Source organism: Hyperolius riggenbachi, chromosome 3, assembly GCF_040937935.1.
Source record: "Hyperolius riggenbachi isolate aHypRig1 chromosome 3, aHypRig1.pri, whole genome shotgun sequence".
Classification (NCBI taxonomy): Eukaryota; Metazoa; Chordata; class Amphibia; order Anura; family Hyperoliidae; genus Hyperolius; species Hyperolius riggenbachi.
In genome coordinates, this window is record NC_090648.1 from 95,611,417 (window position 1) to 95,633,824 (window position 22,408).

The 22,408-nt window shown below is 41.8% G+C and overlaps 1 protein-coding gene across 5 annotated transcripts in view; it reads right to left on the reverse strand.

The window, feature by feature from the left end:
* FGFR1 (fibroblast growth factor receptor 1) overlaps positions 1–22,408 on the reverse strand; it is a 150,959-nt gene that overhangs the window by 49,441 nt on the left and 79,110 nt on the right. For 4 of the 5 annotated variants that reach the window (XM_068274621.1, XM_068274619.1, XM_068274622.1 and 1 more), the window contains exons 3-5: positions 18,758–19,021; positions 8,711–8,797; positions 229–395 (exon numbers count right to left, since the gene is read on the reverse strand). In XM_068274621.1, the coding sequence (XP_068130722.1) occupies positions 229–395; positions 8,711–8,797; positions 18,758–19,021 (518 nt within the window). The remainder of the gene's footprint in view (positions 1–228; positions 396–8,710; positions 8,798–18,757; positions 19,022–22,408) is intronic. The other variant, XM_068274624.1, reaches the window with a different exon arrangement.

The window sequence follows — 22,408 nt, forward strand, 5'->3', positions numbered from 1 at the left end:
ATGCAATTAACTTTTTATCCCGAGTTTTCTCCAAGGTGATATTTTCCCAACTTGAAACCACCAGCAAACAAACAAATTTTGATAGCACCTTTTCATTTTACTTTTCAGTATTTATCAATTGCAAAGTGCTGAAAAATAATTTTAAATACAAGACGAAAAATCTCTAAGGAGAAAACTCAGGAGAAAAAGATGGGCCTTTAGGTCATACAGTTACATGAACATGTGTACCTTGTAGCCGCCAATGCGATGATCTGGTTTGAACTCTTTGCCATTCTTCAGCCACCGTAGCACAGGGGTGGGCGTCCCGCTGGCCGGACACCTGAACTTCACGGTTTTCGCTGCTGGTACGGCATGCAGTTTCTTCTCCATCTTTTCTGGGTTTGCCCAGTACGGTTCTATTTAAAGACAAAAGGCCCAAAATGAATAACAGGATTACTCACATGCCAAAATAACATTTCTTATTAAGGTTACCAAACATCAGAAGAATGTATTGATTCCTGAAGTGTACAGTACAAGAGATTAAAGTCTGAACTACCATACTGTTAATGTTTTAGTGAAAACAGCATGGAGGAGGATTGTGGGAAGTGGAGGATTTGGGACACAGTTGAGCAGAGCTAATGTGGGCTTCAAAGAGGGGGGGGGGGGGGTACTAGGTAGGTTTGGGGGCAGGGAGGGGAAAGGAAAAATAGATCCCTAACAATGTACATATAGGCCTCAATTCACAGAGCTTTATCAAACACTTTATCAAACGTTTGATAATTTTCCTCATGGGTAAAATCTAATTTTGAATTCACTAAGGTGTTATAGATTTATTGATCATTTCATCGATAAAACATTTGATAAATCTATAACACCTTAGTGAAATCAAAATTAGATTTTACCAATGAAGAAAATTATCAAACGTTTGATAAAGTGTTTGATAAAGCTCCGTGAATTGAGGCCATTGAGGGAACAACAATAGTTAGATGGAAATGCAAGACAGCCCTGCCCATATCAGCTTATAGTCGGTGGACACAGGAGATTAGGGAAGTCGAAAGATTTATATACTCTGATACTGTATGATGTAGTTTGGGGGAAAATAACAGTTATTCAATAAATAGCTAAAATGCTAAAGTCAAAGTTTTTACAAAAATGTAAAGGTTTGGCAATTATGAAAAGAATCATAGAAGAAGGGAGAGACGCATGAGAACTCGTGTTTGCAAAAGCGTTCAGCAAACTTACAAATATTATATATTGCATGTAAAAGAGTATCTAGAAATGAGTGAATTAGCATAGAAAAGCACGAGGAAGCCAGATTGGACAGTGCTTTAGAAGCATTTTTGTTTTCAATAGATTAGAAAAATAGAGGTTTAAAAAAAAAAAAAAAAAAAAAATATCAGGTCTAATGGAAATCCGTTTAAAAAACCCAAAACAGAATCCCGGAATGGATTTTAGAGATCTTTTGTTGACGACGGGGGGTGTTAACCCAATTGATGATCCCACAGCTCTGACCTGTATCAAGCAGCACAAAGGTACAGTGAAGTCTAGCAAGATGGCCATCTCCAGGAACCGATGTTTGCTATGGATGGAGGAAATATGTTACGGTGTATGGCAGGCTCAAAGCTACATACACTTGTTAATATATGTTGTGGGTACTTTCCTTTAAAACTTAAAGGCAAAAAACTACAGTCCATGTAGCGGGTGTTCCACTATACCCATATAATCTGTTGCAATAAGTACTGGACTTTATGTAATAGATCACAAAAATTGTGCAAAAAAATGCAGCGTCTCAAAGATAATACAAAAACTTTGATACAAAACACACAACTTGACATGGAAAAAAAAAAAATCAGTGTAAGTTGAATAAAAAGGCTCAATAAATGCTTATTCAAATTGTTTGGCTGGCAGAAAAAAGGACCATATTAGTAGAATTTGCATAATGATTGAATTGGCAACGACACTAGTCCGTTTCGGGCTGAATATGCCCTTCATCAGGCCAAATAACGGTTGTGCTCCACACCTAGCTGCCTCCTCTATTTACTGCCAGTGGATTAGCACATAGTGTACCTGCTAGGCTCAGGTGCCTTTCGCCGTCCTTTGCTCTCTTGGCTCCTCACGCTGGCTGACGTCTCACAGAAATTATAAATTCGCTTATTTGGCCCGACGAAGGGCATATTCAGCCCGAAACGAACTAGTATCATTGCCATTTCTACCATTATGCAAATTCTACTAATATGGTCCTTTTTTCTGCCAGCCAAACAATTTGAATAAGCCTTTATTGAGCCTTTTTATTCAAGTTACACAGATTTTTTTCATGTCAAGTTGTGCGTTTTATATCAAAGCTTTTGTATTATATTTGAGACACTGCATTTTTACGCATTTTTTTTTATATATTACATAAAGTCCAGTACTTATTGCATCAAAGCTACATACATACAGTAGAGATGCTCAGTGAGATACTCCATGTTCTGACTTGCATAAAAATTGCATGCACCTTGGACCTGGACCAATCAAAACTGCTACGACTGCTCTGGAAGAGCCCAAACTTCATTCAAGTTAAAAATATTAGCATCTCATTGATCATCTCTGATGGAAAGTAGACTTTTGTCACCGAAATCGACAGTTTATGATCATCTTGGGTGATAGTCTACTGTCTCTAATGGAATACCCATCAGCCACCACCTCTACTATAAACTTCACTGAATCTTTCCATTGCAGGCACACATCAGTACTTGATATCGTGACTTATTTAGCCATGTGGTATTCTAGAAGCTTTTTTTTTTTGTCGTATAGTGGCACTGCAAGTGTTAAAGGTGCACTACAGTCGGTCTTTATTCATAGAGGATGGCAGGAGGCTGGAAGGTCGCCACAGAAATGCAAGGTATGTCTTGTCTAAACAGGAACTGCGAACAGCACAAGCCAGACATCATGCCACAGCTTGACATTAGAGATGGAACGGTTTGGGGGGATGAGAAGGAATTAGAATGTTTCATGGATTACATACATTTCTATAATAAATCACACTAATTTATATAGTACAGGGAAGCTTTTACAAAAGGGACTGTGAGAAATGGTTGGGACAGTACCTGCCGAGAATCTAGCCTATGGACAAGTGGCCCTGATGCATCGGTGAGAGGTGAGAAGTGTTGGATCATCTCATCCAAGCGCAGGCCGAGGCCATTGTTCTCCTTAGGCCTCGTTCAAACTATATATGCTGCTGTGCGCATTTTGGCTGCATGTATAGCAGGGTCGTAACTAGAAATCACTGGGCCCCCCTGCAAAACTTTGGATGGGGCCCCCTTTCACTAGGTTAGGGGCTGTGCGCTGTACAGAAGAGCCTGTTGCACACTGAATAGGGACTGTCTACAAATCTTTGTATGATTCCTTATTAGTGGCTGAGCAGATGCAGTCATTAGAATTGTGCAGAGAGCAGAAAGCTTTTTCTCTGTGCCATTAGTTGTCTGTCCCTCAGGACGGGGCCCCCTGTGGCTTCTGGGCCCCCCTGCGACTGCATGCCTTGCAGGGTCTATTGTTACGCCCCTGATGTATAGTATGCAATCAGCAAGAACATCAGAAGTGCATAGACCGCGAAGCAGTGCGATGTGCTATTGCACTGCTGCACGCATTTTTGGCAAAGCACATTGCTGATCCCATTCACTGTAAAGAATGGGACCAGCAGTGCAAGGCGGATGGCTTGCAATCAGGTGCGCTGGCCTCCCAAACACACAGCCATACGCGCTGTCTAATGTGATCGAGGCCCAGCCCCACATGCTGTACTGTGTGCTGTGCCGTTGTAACTCCTCCCCCTCCATAGCAAGAGAACACATGCTATGCACGGAGATGCATCTCTATATTGTAGCAATGAGCCCTGAACTGTCGCCCGAGGGATCAAGTCCCAATTCCCAGGGGAAATAGTCCACAACAGGGAGTGCGAGGCTTTAGATTGAGCTGACATCTTCTCTCATCCACTGTGTCCAGATGAAATAAATTAAAAGGGCACTACAGTGAAAAACTGTAAAATTTAAAATATGTGCAAACACATACAAATAGGAAGTACATTTTTTCCAGAGTAAAATGAGCCATAAATTACTTTTCTCCTATGCTGCTGTCACTTACAGTAGGTAGTAGAAATCTGACACAAGTGACAGGCTTTGGACTAGTCCATCTCTTTACAGGGGATTCTCAGGGATATATTTATGTTCAAAAGCGCTTAGAGAATGGCAGTTGCTCTGTCCAACTGCCAAAAAACGGTGTAGGGAGCAGGGAAGCTGGCCAGCATCATTGTTTAAATTATATTTAGGGATTATATCTTTCTAAAGAATAAAAGCCTTGCTGAGAATCCCATATGAAGAGATGGACTAGTCCAAAACCTGTCACTTCTGTCAGATTTCTACTACCTACTGTAAGTGACAGTAACATAGGAGAAAAGTAATTTATGGCTCATTTTACTCTGGAAGAAACGTACTTCCTATTTGTATATGTTTGCACGTATTTTAAATGTTACAATTTTTCGCTTTAAGGACACTACCCGTGAACTGATCTGAAGGACTTTAAAATGCTGGTTATGTGGTCTGTGTGGCTGTTTTCAAAGGTCTGCAGAAGGTACTTGGGCATTGCTTATTTTTGAAAAATGTGGGATGTTAAAGGTGTTCAGATAACAGGAGAGCAGATCTGCATAACATGTTGGGTACTGTACATCTGAATATGGAATATGTCATACTGACCATCTGCACTCAATACACTTTAACCAAGAATGAGTGTACAGACCAGGCATTTTCAATCTGTAGGCTGTATGATGGCTCCAAGTGTGCAACTCTGGCTAACAGGGCACCAAAGAATGACAGCAAAGCAATTTGTTGTCAAAGATGACAGCCTCCATCTGCCTCTTAGTTTGGAACTATCAAACCATTAAACCTCATCCTGGTTTTCTTTTCATGTGCAGTTTTTAATAAAAAGAGAAAGCAAAAAAAGTGGTTTATTTTTTTAAATGCCAAAATGTTTACATGTAATAACTATTTTTGTAAACAGCAACAAACCAGACAATAGACAATAGGAGAGGCAGCTAATGCGGAACACAATGATCACACAGCAACCAATGACCTATTGTGTCAGTCATATAATTGGGCCTTATACAATGATTAAGCAGCCAATCAGAGCTGGCTCTTGAAGAGGTGGAATTTGTGTAGGTGGGTGTTGCAAGAACCCTCCACTGTCTTTCTGGTTTTGTTTAGAAATGTCAAGGATGCTGGCATTGTTTAGATCTCAAGTATTCCAGTAGAGATTATTTCTCTTGGTCTTTGCCGTCTTTCTGGATGGGGAATTGTTTCAGTAAACAAAAAAAAGTCCTCAGCTGAACAGAGTACAATACTGACTGAAACTATAGCAGTTCTGACAGTAACTGGAGACAAGCAATAAGATGCAATTTTTTTCTGATTTGATGCACATTTTTTGCAGTTCGTATGCAGTTTGCAACTGGACCAATCAAATGCAATTGCTGCTCGTGCTTGAAAAATTAGCAATTCATTGATGATCTCCAACCACTTTTAAACTGTGTCCGATCTTCGTCTTTTGCTAGAAAATAAAGGTTGTTTTTCAACTCTAGAGAAAAAAAATCCTGTGCAGTTCTTTATCCAGTTCCTAAGTAGGGATGGTCAATAAGATGCAAATAATATCGAGTTGATGCAGCATTATGCAAATTTTGTATGCAAAAGTATGCAGCTTTAACATGCACCAATCAAATCCAACTGAGATAAAATTTGCTGATATTTGAGCCATTCTTGTATGTAGCACATTTTCCCGCTTTGCTACCATTGGTTCTCCACTGTCAATCACCTATATTATACTACCCCCTTTGTAAAAATTCCCCCAATGCCCAACATTAACTCTCTTTTTGGTAGTGGTGCCTAACCCTACCTTCCTCCCCAACAGCAACCCTTTTGTATAGTCTAACCCTATTCTCCAACCAAACTATTCCTTTCTTAACGCCCCAAACTTTAACCTCCATCCAACCCTAACAGCAATTCCTGCTGATCGCCTAACGTTACCCATCCATGCTATGTTAACTCTTCCTCATGGCTAATTTTTACATCCCTCCCCCAGCATCAACCCCTTCCTGAACCTAACCCTAATGTGCCACTGACAACAACGCTAATCCCATCATGAGGATTAATCCTAACTTTTTAAACTAATCCTCACCCTTCGTGGTCAAAAAGTAGCAATCTTCATCTTGGTCAAAACATAGCAGAAGCTGCTGAAAAGTTTCGAAACTAGTAGTTGTGCCACTGCAGTCGTGTGCTGCACCGTTAATTTTTTCCTCCTCAAAATACAACACCACACCTGCGCGCTGGTATCAAATGATATCTTTGGACTGGTTCGCCTCCTCGGTTTTTAAAATTTGTCTGTGCACAGTATAGATTTTTTTCCTGCAAGGCACAAATACACCTAAAAAGAATGAACAAAAAATGACTCTTAATAAGCCTTACCAATGTTTTTATGACCCAACTAGGAGTTGCAAACCTTTGCCACATTAGCAGAAAGTAGATTTTTTTGTTTTTTTTTAGTACATTCCAGTTTGGCTAGATTACTTATGTTCCTCAGTGTTTTTCAGCATTCGTAAATCCACCTCATTGTGAACAGGTTTCCTGTTCTTTGGCTTGCATAAAAAAAAAGAGTGGCAGAAGGCTCGATTAATCACCATGAGCCCATTGTAGTTAAAGCACTGGTGATGGATTCTATTCACAGAAGATTCACAGACTCCGTTTGCATATTGAGGGCGGAAGACTTTTAGATATCACACATTAAGCCAATGGTATTCCCTGAAATGTAAAGGAAATCTAAAAGGAGAGGAACGCAGAGGGTGAACGTTACTTGTGTGGATCAGATTACAAAAGCTGCCAACTTCATTCGAAAAAGTGGTTCTTGCCAGGCTTTCTTAAAGAGACTCCGTAACAAAAATTGCATCCTGTTTTTTATCATCCTACATGTTCCAAAAGCTATTCTAATGTGTTCTGGCTAACTGCAGCACTTTCTACTATGACAGTCTGTAATAAATCAATGTATCTTTCCCCTGTCAGACTTGTCGGCCTGTGTCTGGAAGGCTGCCAAGTTCTTCAGTGTTGTGGTTCTGCTATGAACTCACCCTTCCTGGCCCCTCTATGCATACTGCCTGTGTGTTATTTAGATAAGAGAGAAGAGAGAAGCTGCTCTAATCAGCTGGATAAATCGTCCTCTGAGCTGGCTGGGCTTTCACATACTGAGGAATTACAAACAAGGGCAAAGCTGTTTGCAAGAATAAAAGAGCAGCCTGAAACTTCAGTGCATGGGGGAAAGAAACACACAAATGATCTCTTGAGATTCAAAAAGAATGCTGTATACAGCCTGCTTATGTATGGATGTATTTTCTATGTGTGGACATACTGTACATCAACCTACTTCCTGTTTTGGTGTCCATTTTGTTTGTTTACAAACAAACTTTTTAAAACTGTTTTTAACCACTTTTAATGCGGCGAGGAGCGGCGAAATTGTGACAGAGGGTAATAAGAGATGTCCCCTAACGCACTGGTATGTTTACTTTTGAGCGATTTTAACAATACAGATTCTCTTTAAAGAACAGCTCCAACCAGTGACATTTGGCAGCAACAGCAAAGAAGGTGGTTTGGCAGGCCATGTACACTTACTGGTCAGACAGCCATAAATGGATCCAGTAACTAGAAAATACTAGTGCACAAGCAACCATTGAGTTTTTGGCTTGTGGTCTCCAGCTGGTCCACTAAGACGATCCTTGTACTCAACTGACAAAGAGATCTTGTAGGATGCCACAAACCAAAGTGCAGCCAAGCCTTCTCAGGCATCTGGATCCACTGATGGGTACATTTGATATAGACACTGTTGCTGGTTTTGCTATTCAATTGGTTTTTCAGCAATGCTTTTGTTGCACTGCTGTTCAACTACTCGTGTCAGCCCGACAGCAGAGGATGTGGTAGTGATGAGCCAAAGTTTTCCAGGGCCCAGAGCCCCCTCCCCACCAATACTCCAACATGATCCTGATAACTAGGTCTATGAAACGTTCCTGATCGGGACAACACCAACCATATATAAGGCATCTCAACCTATGAAGGTATTTTCCCTTTGGTGCCGATTTACTGAGGCTCCCCTGAGCTTGAGAACTGTGGAAACAACATACGTGGTTCAACAAACCCAGAGTGGGATTTTCAATATGTTCTTCTATTAAGTGACAAAGATTGCACTCCTCACTTGGTTCAGAATGATTAGACATTGCTAAAAACTAAATTAGCAACTACGCAACTAGAATCATTGCAGCACGAGTTACGAGAACATTTTTTTTAATAAAGCCATACTGTCCTGGATTATTAAAAAAAAGTCCTACTTCCTGTAGGCATTATCACATACTCCAAGACTTTGGACTTTGGTCAAACAATGCAACACACTGCTCAACTATCTGCAGTCTGCTTCAAATTGTGGTAAAATCACAGCAAATTTTTTTTTCTAAAAATTGAGATTCCAGCTATTTTGCCACGATTCTGAAGTGTCAGTAAATGAAAGCGTTTTTTTTAAGAAACAAAAAAGCATTGGAAAACATTCTGGTGTGTCAGGGCCCTAGTGGACTGTAGATCCAAGAGCTGGTCAGGATTATATAATGGATAGCGCACCTCCTTACCAAACAGACTGATGCAGGCCTACACAGATGAGGTAACAAAACATGGAAACTTACGGATGGGTTTAGAGTTCTCCGTAGCCTTCTCTTCTGAAGAAGAATTGTCATCGTCGTCATCTTCATCTTCGGCCGAGGGTAACGCGTCTGTGGTAAAGAAAGAGAAACAAAAAGAATGTTTACTCATTCAGCCACACATCATTTTAAGCACCCACATGTCATATTTGGTGTTTATTGAACGGGCTTATGAGATCAGCATGGAGCTGCCTCTAAAATCATGAAATATAGTGACGGGAAGAGGAAATCATCATGTGAATAATTTTACCATTTACATAATTTTCCTTAGAGCATATTATATCTAATTTCAGACAGTGGAAAACCGATACATCACAAAATAAATGGCTGAAAATAAAATCAACCTCTAATTAAATCTGCTCAACCAACCTTTAATTAAATGCAATGACTGGTTGTTCTAATCAACATTTACAGACATCCCCCATGGTTGAATAAAAGGAAGATGCCCAATGGGAGAGCCCATCCTAATGCAGTGTGTTTAGTATGGTTGGATGGTGAAGGAAAATGATAGCATCTACTCATGTGGATTTTGGTGCCAACAGGGAGGCAACCAACCAGCTATAAGCAGGAGGGGAAGCTTTTATTATCAATCTGTATTTTTGTTGTGTTAGGGCACTTAAAGTGAACCTCAGGTTAGAGGGCTATGGAGGCTGCCACATTAATTTCCTTTTAAATAATACCAGTTGTCTGGCAGCCCTGCTGATCTACTTGGCTGCAGTAGTGAACTGAATTACACCAGAAGCAAGCATGCTGCTAATCTTGTCAGATCTGACAATGTCAGAAACATCTGATCTGCTGCATGCTTATTCAGGGTCTATGGCTTAAAGTGTTAGAGGCAGAGGATCAGCAGGACAGCCAGGCAACTGGTATTGCTTAAAAGGAAATAAATATGGCAGCCTCCATATCAATCTCACCTCTGGTTCACTTGAAGTCCCTCAGAGGAGCTTACAATGCAATTCCAACTATTGTCCTTGTCTAATGTTCTTATAATAGTCCACGCCAACTCAGGGAGATCATACAAACTCCAAGCAGATAGTTTCTCACCCTGAGTGACAGATTAACCAAAAAGGTCATGGTGACCCAGAACTCCTAGGAGCGTGTGAGGGGCTACAATGGTCCTAAAAGCCCCCTTACTAAAATGCATGGAGTGCAAACACAGTTGATCATTCTCTGGAAACATCTCACAGTCACAGGCATTCTATTCCAGGGTCTCTAAACTCAGTACTCAAGTACATGTTTTGCAGGAAACCACACACAATCACAGGTGAGGTAATTAGAGTCTCAGCAGAGCTCATTAAAGTGAACCAGAGACGAACCACCCTCATGTATTTTACCATATATATCAGTGGGAACATTAGAGGAATCACCTCACCTGCTCTCTGTTTCATTCTTCACTGCTCAGCTTGCTTGTTATCAGCCCTGATAAAATCCCCAACTGAGTATTCAGTCTGGCTGTGCTCAGGAATCATTATAGCTGAGTCTGTCTACTCTGATGTATTTTCAAGCCCAAGCCTGCCCCCTTCTGGCTCTGCTATAATGACTCGGCTATAATGATTCCTGAGCAAAGCCAGACTGAATGCTCAGTTGGGGATTTTATCAGGGCTGATAACAAGTAAGCTGAGCAGTGAAGGATGAAACAGCGCATGGTAGGTGTTTTCTCTAATGTTCCCACTGATCTATATAGTAAAATACATGAGGGTGCTTCATCTAAGGTTCACTTTAACCTCCCTAGCGTTCTGGACAAGCTGAGCTCGTCCAGTAACACCGCTGTGCACCGCTCCAGGCCTGGTGGGCTGATGTGCACAATTCTTTTTTCAAACACGCAGCAAGCACTTTGCTAGCTGCGTGTTTGTTTCGCTCGCCGCCATTCCCCGCCGCGAAAGAGGGCCCCCCCCCCCGCAGACCCCTTGCGCATCCTGGCCAATCACCGTCAGGCTGCGCTATGGGGTGGATCGGGACTCCCTGTGATGTCACTCCGTTCGTCGCCATGGTGACGGGGGAAGCCCTAAAGGAAATCCCTTTCAGAACAGGATTTCCTGATGGGCATGATCGCCGGTGGCGATCGGAAGGGTGGGAGGGAGGGAGGGAGCAATCATGTAGCTAGCGATAGGTTAGCTGCATGATAAAAAAAAAAAAAAAAAAAAAAAAAAAAAAAAAAGAATTGGGCGAAAAAACCCCTCCCACGGCCGCACAGCCGCGTGAATCAGAACGCCCAGCAGGTTAACTACCTCTGTGGATCAACAGTAAACATGCACTGTTGTGGGTACTTGGGGACTAAAGGGGCCCATACACTGGTTGATTTCAGCCATCGATCGATTCTATAGAATCTATTGATCGATCAGAAATCGAATCGATCTATTTGTGGCCGATTTCGATGGATTTGATCTATCTGAGGCCCAGTGCGCACCAAAAACCTCTAGCAGATCTGCAAAACGCTAGAGGTTTTTGAAGCAGATTTCAGAGCGATTCTAGGCATGTTTTCTAAACATGCCTAGCGTTTTTTGGAGCGTTTTTGTGTAGCAGAGTTAGCAGATTACAAATATTGTTTCAGTACAGCTGTTACTGAACAGCTTCTGTAACAAAAACGCCTGGAAAACAGCTCTGATCTAGCGTTTTTCAGAGAGGTTTTCCACTTTCCTATACTTTAACATTGAGGCAGAAACTCCTCAGAAATCTAAAAAATGCTGCAGCCCCCGAGTTTGTGGAAAAAACGAACCGCTCTGGTGTGCACCATCCCATTCACTTTCATTAGCCAACCGGTTTTAGCCCTGCAAGCGTTTTAAAAAACGCTACAGAAGCGCTCTGGTATGCACCAGCCCAGACAGGATGGAAAGTCTAGGTCGATCGGCTGCTGGTAGCAGATCCATGGCCCATAGAGTTTCATTGTATCTAATGGTCCAATAATGCATTTAGATAGATTTCCAATAGATTTCATTATGAAATCTATTGGGAATCTGTTCCTAGTGTGTGGCCCACATCAGATTACGACTTGACAAATCTGATGGTCGAATCTGCTGCAAATCTATAAGTGTTTGGCCACCTTAAAGGGGCACTATAGCAAAAAAATTGTAAAATGTAAAATATGTGCAAACACGTACAAATAAGAAGTACATTTTTTCCAGAGTAAAAGGAGCCACAAATTACCTTTCTCCCATGTTGCTGTCACTTACAGTAGGTAGTAGAAATCTGACAGAAGCGACAGGTTTTGGACTAGCCCATCTCTTCATGGGGGATTCTCAGGGATTTATTTATTTTCAAATGCGCTTAGTGAATGGCAGTTGCTCTGTCCAACTGCCAAAAAAATGTAGCTAGCAGGAGGCTGGGCAGTATCATTGTTTAAATCCTTTTTAGGGAATGTCTTTTTAAAGAATAAATGCCTTGCTGAGAATCCCCTATGAAGTGATGGACTAGTCCAAAACCTGTCACTTCTGTCAGATTTCTACTACCTACTGTAAGTGACAGCAACATAGGCGAAAAGTAATTTATGGCTCATTTTACTCTGGGGAAAAAAAAGTACTCATTTGTCTATGTTTGCACATATTTTAAATTGTACAATTTTTCCCCATAGTGCCCCTTTAAGTTGAGAACTCCTGTTCTAGTCTTAGGTGTGGAACCAGAAGGCATAATACATGCAATTTCTTAGTTCTGTGTGCCCACCATGGTGTGTTCTAGTCTAGTTTTAGTGAAGCCCTGTCCCCATGATGTTTAATATGTATTATCGAGGTAGAGTGCCTCTTCACCACTGTATTCATGATTCTGACTTAAATGGTTTTCCTGCTCCTGTATAGGGGCTTTGCATGTATAGCGAGACATTTTGGCCCTTATTCATCTCACTTTTTTCTTCTAGGAGATAAAAACCCTCTTTGCAGCCAGGGAAACAGCCACCTGCAAACCAGCCAAGATAAATCCACACCCCAGAAAAAACAATGCAGTGGCTAAAGAATATATTTTAGGGAAGGCCAACAGGTCACAACCTCGGAAATCTTCCCGATCCAGTCAGGATGCCCTGGATGTACGGTGGAGCACTAATGAGAACATAAAATGAACCTCTGTAGAAAAAATACAGGGATGATCATAGCAAAGTGCAAGGCCTCATTAAACAGGGATTATATCTGCAATTTACACTTATTTTTTGGATTTCTGGCTTAATACTGTAATCAGCCATTTATAATGTGAGTTTGGCCACCAGAGGCACTGTCTGCTCTCACTGTACCACTGTCCTCATAATGACTGAACGTCGTCTGCACAGGATTATGCTGCATCTCCTTCATCGTGACTCAGTGAATAGAGAAAAGAACGTCACCGACTGAAATAATGAGACGTCACATCTAGGGAATACTTGTAAATGTTAGTTGGGTGACTCAGCCTTTTACAAGCAGAGCTTGGAGGGTCTCCAGTCCACTTGTACTAGAAAAGAATTCAGTGAGCATGCTGGAAGAGTTTATTTAAAAGGGAATAGGTTTTTTCCCTTTAAATGGTTTCATTTGCTCAGTTCGGTACCATAAATACAATTTTTTTTAAGACATCCAACAATCCTCAAAGCTGAACTGACTAACTAGGTGGCCATAAAAATAACGCTCCAGGTATTCAAAGGACAACTGAAGTGAGAAGAATATGGAGGCTGCCATATTTATTTTGCACCAGAGGTTGATCTGCCTGGCGGGTGAACTTGGCCAAGTGCAGGCTGAGGGCATTTCTTGTGCCCCCTTCACCATGCGCTGCTCACCATCGTGAAAAGGTTAACACCCACGCAATGGTTGTTGCACTATGGGACTAAGCACCAATTCCCTGGACAACAGGTCTGAGACCAAATACTGTACAGACGCCTTGCTCTGCTATAGCAGAATGTTGTGTCCGTTTCTAGGGGGAAGGGGCGACAATGTATTTACGGGTCGCTGCTGTTTAAAAAGGTCCAGCATTCAAAAACTAAATTCTTGGCCAAGGCAGCCATAAATTCCATCTTGCATGAGCACGCATCTTAACGGACAACTTACCTGAGAAGGATATGGAGGCTGCCATATTTATGTACTTTTAAACAATACCAGTTGCTTGGCAGTTCGGCTGATCTTTCATGCATCAGTAGTGTCACAATCATGCACCTGAAACAAGCATGTGGCGCATGCAGTCAAACTTAAAGCTAAGGGTTCTGCCAGCCCCCTGCAGCCGTCCTGTGCCCGCACATAACTAAAGCGATTCTCCGATCCCCCGCCACGGCTCTCTCTCTTTCACCTGCCGTCCACTGGGCCTGCGCGTCCTCATTCGCGCTCCCATTGCCAAAAGCATTCTGCACAGGTGCAGCAGAGATTTTCTTTTGTACTGCGCCTATGTAGGACGTCCCCAGCGACGGGAGCGCAAATGAGGACGTGCTTGGCCAAGCCCATGCAGGCGCACGGGACGTAGACTTCTAAGTTGGCAAAAGAGAAAGTGAGCCACGCTGGGGACCGGAGGATCGTTCCAGGAAGGCGTGAGGGCAGGACGGCTGCAGGGGGCTGGCAGAAGTCAAAGGCAAGTGAAACTTTTGTTTTTTATGGCATCTTCTGGCCCGCTTTAGGTCAAACCTCTCAACTGCATGCTGGTTCAGGGTCTATGTCTAAAAGTATTAGAGGCAGACCATCAGCAAGAGAACCAGGCAAAGTGCATTGTTTAAAAGTAAATATGGCAGCCTCCATATGCGTACGAGAGGAATCGGCGCTGGTAGACTTGGGCGCAGGACACAGCCGTTATATGGCTGATCCTGCTGCTGCACAAGTCCGGGCCGTATTAAATACTAATCCCCATCCAAGCCGCCATGGATAGTGGGGAATGAAATAATTCGGCTTCCAGCGATTGCTAGAAGCCGAATTATAGTGTTTTATAAGGAACTTCAGCTCCGTCTTCTAATGGCGCCGAAGTTACTCACTGCTGCGCCCAAGTCTCCTGCGCTGGAATGAAAGTGTTCGCTCCATATCATTCTCGGGTCAGTTGTCCTTTAAAAACAAACCTAGGCAGAGCATAAGGTTATACAATATGGGGATGGTGGTCCAGCAGGTATTTCTGGATTCAGTTTGATACAATCGTAAAACAACACTTTTTATAAATAAGGATCTTTAAATCAAGCAGATTCTGCTGATCCTGCTAGACAAATGTATTTATCTATTCAGCTGCTCAGGAATCAAAACTTCAGTTACACCTGAAGACTCAGTGGACAGAGCTTTTGAAGCTGTGGCTATAGCATGAATGTGGGTGGCATTGGAGCAGAGATCACAGTTTACAAAGCTCCCCCCCCCCCCCTCCCTCCCTAGCTCTTAACCAATACATCTTACCCAGGTTAAGTCGCCCAACTTCCCTTTTTCCCCAAGAGGTTTAATTAAAAATAAATTCAAACATTAGCTCTGCTTAAAAAACACTTTAGATGAGAAGTTTTCAAAAAAATGTTATTACAAAAATGCACCTCAGCCAAAAAAACTGCCTAAACAAAAAAAAAAAAAGAAAAAAAAAAAAAGGGGGTGCTAACTTACTGGGGTCTGGTTGAGGGCAAAACTGATAATTCAGTTACTGGAATAAATGCTCAATGTGACAAACAAAGCCAGGCAGATAAAATGCACACAGCACCAAAAGGTCACAGTACATTTCAAAGACTAATAGTAACCAAATGGCTTGTGAAGGCCTTAAACAAACATGACTTTTCACACTGGCACCTTCCAAGTGATACCCCCAGACTCTAGAGGTGACATCTCTGAACTCTGCTACAGCTGGGATTCCCATCATGTCAGTTTTACTCTTCTTTTCATAATTAACCACCACCTTTGATCAAGTGAGGGGTCAAAACATCAGCTAAGGGTCCTTCTGGTTCTCCCAGAGAAAGTGTTAAAATTATACATGTCCAAGGGGGTCAAAGGGCATCCTAAGTAATTTCTACACTTTAGTCTTTCATGTTGCCAAATGTAAACAATGATCATTTAACATTTGTAGAAATCTCTGGGGGGGGGGGGGGGGGGGGGGGGGGGAGGGGGGGGAGGGGTCATTAATTTAGTAAGCCTGAGAAAAAAAATAGAAAATTCAGAGTCAATTAAAACATAGGAGGTTGCCTTCTTATAGAAAAAGCAAGACGTTTTGAATCAGGATAATACCATTTATTGGCTAACTTTGACGTAAATAAAAAATAAGCTTTCAGTTAATAAGCCTTATTAGACCTTAGCTCCTGTATATTAACATGAAAAACACAGCAATAAATGGTATCATCCTGATTCAAAACTTATGGCTAACACAGTACAACACTCTGCTGCTTAATATAGAAAGAATTAACAGTTTACACTGGCACAAGAGGGAGAATACCCAAATTGCATCACTTCCAGATAGTGTCTTGTATATGTAAATCATTCTTTATGGCCTTGTAAGCAATGCAAACATGAGGAAGCCATACTTTAGCACATTAGAACTAGATGTGGCTTGATATGGCTGTGTGGATAGGGCTCATGGGAGTGGTGTGGCAGAGCACCCAGTTAAATAATATCACTAATACAACCAGTAATGTTTAAAGTGGACTTTTATTGAAAGAGCAGTAAAACCACTCTGGACTCTACCTGAAATTTGTTTTCAAAACATATTCTATTAGCGGTAAGCATGTTAAACAAACCCGGGTTAATGGCGTTGAGTATAAAACCGCCTTTTGAAAATTATTTTTAAATACTCTCAGTGTTTAGTCAAGAAGAGACCCTGTACAGGGTCTAAATAATGCTTAAAAGAAAAAAACCAGTACAAAATTCTAAACAACTGAAAGTAAAACTAAACAGAACAAGAACTAACAGTAACAATACCAATAGGAATCATCTTCAAAGAAGAAAAGGAAAAAGTAAGTAATGAGGCGATACATAACAGTGCATCTTAGTCTATCACTGTATTGCTGTGACATTATGTTATAATGTCATGATTAGGGATGCTCTCCGACCTCAATCACAAGTAATCACAGGTGAGCGCGGGGGATGAAAGGGTTATTTACCCATAAATCAGCGTCCTCCCTGCACTCCAAGCGTCGTATCCAAGCCTCGCTGCCGTCACTTACTCCTTCCGGCTTGAAGAAGGAAGTGACGGCAGCGAGGCTAGGACACTATTAATAGGACGCATGGGGCGCTTTGGAGCACAGGGAGGACGCTGATTTATGGGTAAATAACCCCTTCATCCCCTGTTCTCACCTGCTGTAATTAAACCTCATTTGAATCACAATGACATACCCCCACCCTAATTTTGCTATCTGCAGGCCAAACCAGTTCAGAATTTCTCATAGTCGCAGTTGTCACTGAGTCTTGTTCAAATTCCAAGTAACAACACTACTCACTGGCCACTTTTTTGCCATTTAAAAATAATGGAGCAGCAGGAGTAAAACTGCACAGCTGAAGAACACAAGCAGGTCTCCAGTAGGCAGGTCTCTCTACTGTATCCCCAATACAGTATTTGCAAAAGCAAGACTCTAGAACCAATTTATGATTAACACCGGACTTCAGCTCATCTTAAAGGACAACTGAAGTGAGAGGGATATGGAGGCTGCCAGATTAATTCCCTTTTAAGTAATACCAGTTGCCTGTAATACTTTTAGCCATAGACCCTGAACAAGCATGCAGCAGATCAGATGTTTGACATTATTGTCAGATCTAACAAGATTAGCTGCATGCTTGTTTTTGGTGTGATTCAAACACAACCGAAGCCAAATAGATCAGGAGGGCTGGTAGGCAACTGGTTTTATTTAAAAGGACAACATGAAACACATATGGCAGCTTCCATATTCTTCTCACTTAAGTTGTCCTTTAAGTCTCCAAATGGTAAGCTAGGAATAGATTCAATAGCTTACACTAGTCAAACATTTCTTTTGGAAGACCTGACCCTTTTGGAGAAATACGGACTCCCAAGTGACAGGTCCACAGGGTGGAGGTGTAAACACTGGTTACTCCAATGTTTCTAGCTCCAATGACTGGATTCATCTCTAGGTCTTGTGTCTGAATGTACGCCGATGAAAATTAGTAAATCAGTGGGGAACTTTGTAACCCAACAGCCAGTACTGAGTAATTATTGTGAGACCCAGCAGAAAAACTGGTACAGGACATTTAGATGAATTGGTCGCTGGGACAAGAGCACAACTCACAGTCTTATCTTACTTCTCTTCATAAACCGCTGCTGCTTGAAGATGCTCTTGCTTAAAGTGACTAACAAAAATTACAACGTTTTTTCTACCATGCTACAAGTTCCTAAACCTATTCTAATCTGTTCTGGCTCACTGCAGTACTTTGTACTATCACGGTCTATGTAATAAATCAATGTATCTTTCCCCTGTCAGACTTGTCGGCCTGTGTCTGGAAGGCTGCCAAGTTCTTCAGTGTTGAACTGTTCCTCTATGCACACTCCAGTGTGTGTTTTATTTACATAAGCCAGCAGCTTCTCTGCTATCTTATCAGTGATAGAAGAGAGCTGGATAAAAACCCTCCTCTGTTAGGCTGTGAAAGTAGCTGGCTGACACATACTGAGGAATTACAAACACAGGCACAGGCAGAGCTGTCTGCAGGAAGCCTGTAATGTTCAGTGCATGAGAGAAGAAGGGGACAGAAGGTAAACACACAAATGATCTTTTGAGATTCAAAAGGAAAGCTGTATACAGCCTGCTTGTGTATGGATGTATTTTCTATGTGTGGACATACTGTACATCAATCTACTTCCTGTTTCGGTGGCCATTTTGTTTGTTTATAAACAAACTTTTTAAAACTGTTTTTGACTACTTTTAATGTGGCGGGGAGCGGCGAAATTGTGACAGAGGGTAATAGGAGATGTCCCCTAACACACTGGTATGTTTACTTTTGTGCGATTTTAACAATACAGATTCTCTTTAAACCGCTGAACAGGCATAGCAAAAAGGGGACTGCCCTATAGCAACATCGTGGTCAGATGTTCTACAAATCTTTGCACTAAGCAGCGCTGTAAAGCAACATTACATTGGTTCATGCTTTCCCTCAGCATAGAATAAGCATTTTTTTCTTTACACAAATCAGGTAGAAGGCATCTACAAACCTGATATGTTAACTTTGAACAACACGGTATGTGTTCCAGAGGCGCCGATAGTCACACAGGCATACAACCCAGAATCCTCCAGCCCTGCGTTGAGAATCTGGATCACATCCCCTGTTATGCGCGTGCGGTTAGTCTCCAAAAGCTGAACTCCGTTTTTCACCCAGCTGATGATCTGAACATCGTCTCGAAGCCTGCACTGTAAAACTATGGGTTCTCCAGGGCGAGACACAAACGATTCCATTTCTGGTTTGATTTCTGGGCCAACTGAGTGGGAATAAACAAAAAAAAATCCGAATTAAAAATTTCAGTTCAAAGAAAATTTAGGGAGGCCTTTATCTTAGGCTGATTAAGCGGTGATGGCTCAAGCCAACTAGATGGTCTTGGACAATTAACTAACATTTATTTCACATCATGAAAACGGTAAATTTTAAGCATGCAATCTGTGCATGGTTTATTAATACAGATTACAAATACTCAGTTTTCAGAAGCCTAGAATTACCAGTGCTCATCATATGATATTTAAATAAAAAGATGATCTGAACTTCTAACATAAGTGAAAGAAGACCGTTTTAAAGGTGGTGTTCAGACTTTTCCTCTATTATATTTGTGGAAGCTTGTCTGAACTTTATAAATATATTTCCAAAGTTTAATGTATGGAGCAGTGTCCTATCTTGAACTTTAAGGTAACAATAATAATGAAAAGTACATTCTTCCAGGGATGACCTTGAGACAGTTGGACAGTTGGTCAATGGTCAGTTTTACTGGAAAAAAATGACACACACATTTTGGGTAGAGAAGTGTTGGAGTTCTACAGAACTTTCCATGACCAGATTCGCCATTGTAGATTTACCACGCATGTTTTTTCATATATTAGATAGAAGATCACGCTTTCAAAATTCAGGACGCTCCCGACAAAGAGTAAAAGAACCGCAGAGAAGATTTGTCAGGAAAGTTGCAAAGAAAACGTAAAAGTAGGGCAGTTTCCCTGAGCAGCTAATCAGAATAGTTTGGTTTACCAGCTGGAGCTTGATTGGTTGCCCTGGGCTTTTGTACAGTTCCCTTTGCACGTTTCGACAAATCTGTCTCATCATATGAAAAAGCATGGTACAAGAAACTGTTGCAATGGAGGGTCAGTGGAATAAGGAATCTGTGCTAATCTCCCACTCTAACCAAGCTACCTCACCAAAATCTTATCTTGGAGGCCTCCTTGAAGTCCGGAATTTGAACTACTGGAAGTTTTTCTAGATCCTTCACAGGCTTTATATGGGAGAATTTAGGTCTAGTTATCACATTACTATAGCCTAACAGACTAGTCTGTAAATATGACATCCTGTGTTTAATGGCAAATACTGCGGCTGCTTCATGGGTGAAGAACAGGTTGAAAAGCCAAAGCTAGGATGGGTTAGTGTTTATTAAATTACTAGCAGATAAGCATATCATTTATAGCGATCATTAACTCATTAAGCCAATTTCTCAATATGCATTTAAATTGTTGCAAAGCAATGTAGATATTAACTAATACAAGTACAATAAAAACAGCCAGACAAAATATTACAACAAAGACTTTATCATCATACTTCTAAATGACATGAATAATATGAAAATAAAATGAACAAAGATTCAATGAATATTGGCGTTTAAAAAATATGCACACAATTAATTAGTGAATAATACACTCCACAAACCAGACTGTCATGTGCCACTGTGCTCTCTTTTGGGATCCAGTCACCGACTGACTAGTGCCTAAAGGTAGCCATACACTGGTCGATTTGCCATCAGATTCGACCAACAGACAGATCCCTATCTGATCGAATCTGATCAGAGAGGGATCGTATGGCTACCTTTACTGAAAACAGATTGTGAACCGATTTCAGCCTGAAACCGTTCACAATCTGTGGTGGTGGTGGTGCTGCCGCCGCTTCCCCCCATCCCGCATACATTACCTGCTCCGCCGGCACGACTCCCGAGTCTCCGCTCTTCTTCTCCGCTCTGGTCTGGTCTCCGGCATGCTTCCCTTCTTCCTGTCTGGGGGAAGTTTAAACAGTAGAGCGCCCTCTACTGTTTAAACTTCCTGCCGGGACAGGAAGAAGGGAAGCATGCCGGAGACCAGACCAGACAAGAAGAGCGGAGACCCGGGAGTCGCGCCGGCGGAGCAGGTAATGTATTGCAGCTCTATTGCGTCGGTCGTCGGGCACTCGAACGCCGCTAGCGATGCGCTCTTTACCCGCGGGCGATCGATGGTTATTTTCCGCACGGCGCGATCGGACGGAATGGATCAAAATCCGGCGTGTAGCGCGAACGATTGGCAGCAGATTCGCTCCCAGTGATCGAATCTGCTGTCGAAACGGCGGCAAATCGGGCCAGTGTATGGCCAGCTTTAGAAGTGGAATTTAGGCAAAGTACAGAGCACTACATTTAATTTTGACCTTTTTTGTACACTAAAGGAAAAGGAAAAATATTTATGACCTTTGGGATTTTTATTGAGGTCAGCCCTGTCTTTCTTTCATGGTTTATGATAACTAGGGATGGACAATGAGATGCTATTAATCTTGACTGATGTCAATATCTAAAGGTGGCCACACACAACACAATAAAATGATTCAGGACTTTCACAGTGCAACGTTAAAGTTACACGTTAGAAAATGTTTCAACGCAGACTAACGCACAGCAATACTAAGTCTGTGCGACACTCACAGTGCACACCTTGCGTTTGTATGTAACCTTGTAGCGTTATGCAACGTGTAGCGGATCGTTCAGGAACAGCCTTATCAGTCCGCAGACAGTGCGTGTACACGCACTACTGTTGGCTGAAAGTCCGCCCAGTGGGAGGGTCTGATGGACCCGTCGTTGGCTTTCGTAGTGCGTGTACGCACCTTCAGGGCAACAATGGTTAATATGCATTTATTCAGCAGTGTTGCACTGGGAGACATCTCAAGCTCACTCCAACCTGAATTATCGCAAATTCTTTCTGTTTTAAGAAAGCAAACTTTTGTTTTTCAGGGATATAAATAACAGATGTTCTTCCTATTCATGGCCAAATCCAGTGACACTGCCTTAAGCCAAATCTACACGATACAATTCTTTGTGCGATTCGATTACGATTCTGTTTACGATCAGATTAAATCCGACATGTCCGATCGGAAATCAATTCGATTCAATTCGATTTGCCATTGCAAAACAATGGGAAATTGAATCAAATCGAATTCCGATCGCACATTTAATCGGATCGTGAATAGAGTCGTAATGGAATTGCACAAAGAATCGTATCATGTAGATGGGTCTTAAAACGATCAGCTATTTGTGAAAGCAGAAATACATGTGTTTTCTTAACCCTCTCCTTATCAATGTCAATAAAGATAAGCTCAGGACCACACTGCCTGAGCAAACTCCTGCCAGGCACACAGGAAGACAAGAGGTGCCTCATATATCTTCCAGGCTTTCCTAATTAAGCACTTTGTACAAGCAAACAGCAGTTGACAAACCTGCTTATGGTCTGTACAATGCCATGATCACTTCCTGACCCTTGTGAGGACACTCACTGAATGAGGACACTGGAAGTCAATATGTGCCCAGTACAGGTTTCCTGCACTGCACTCTAAACATGTGTCTGGTCTTCTATTCAGTGCTAATGAAAGCTCTCTTGTGGTTCAT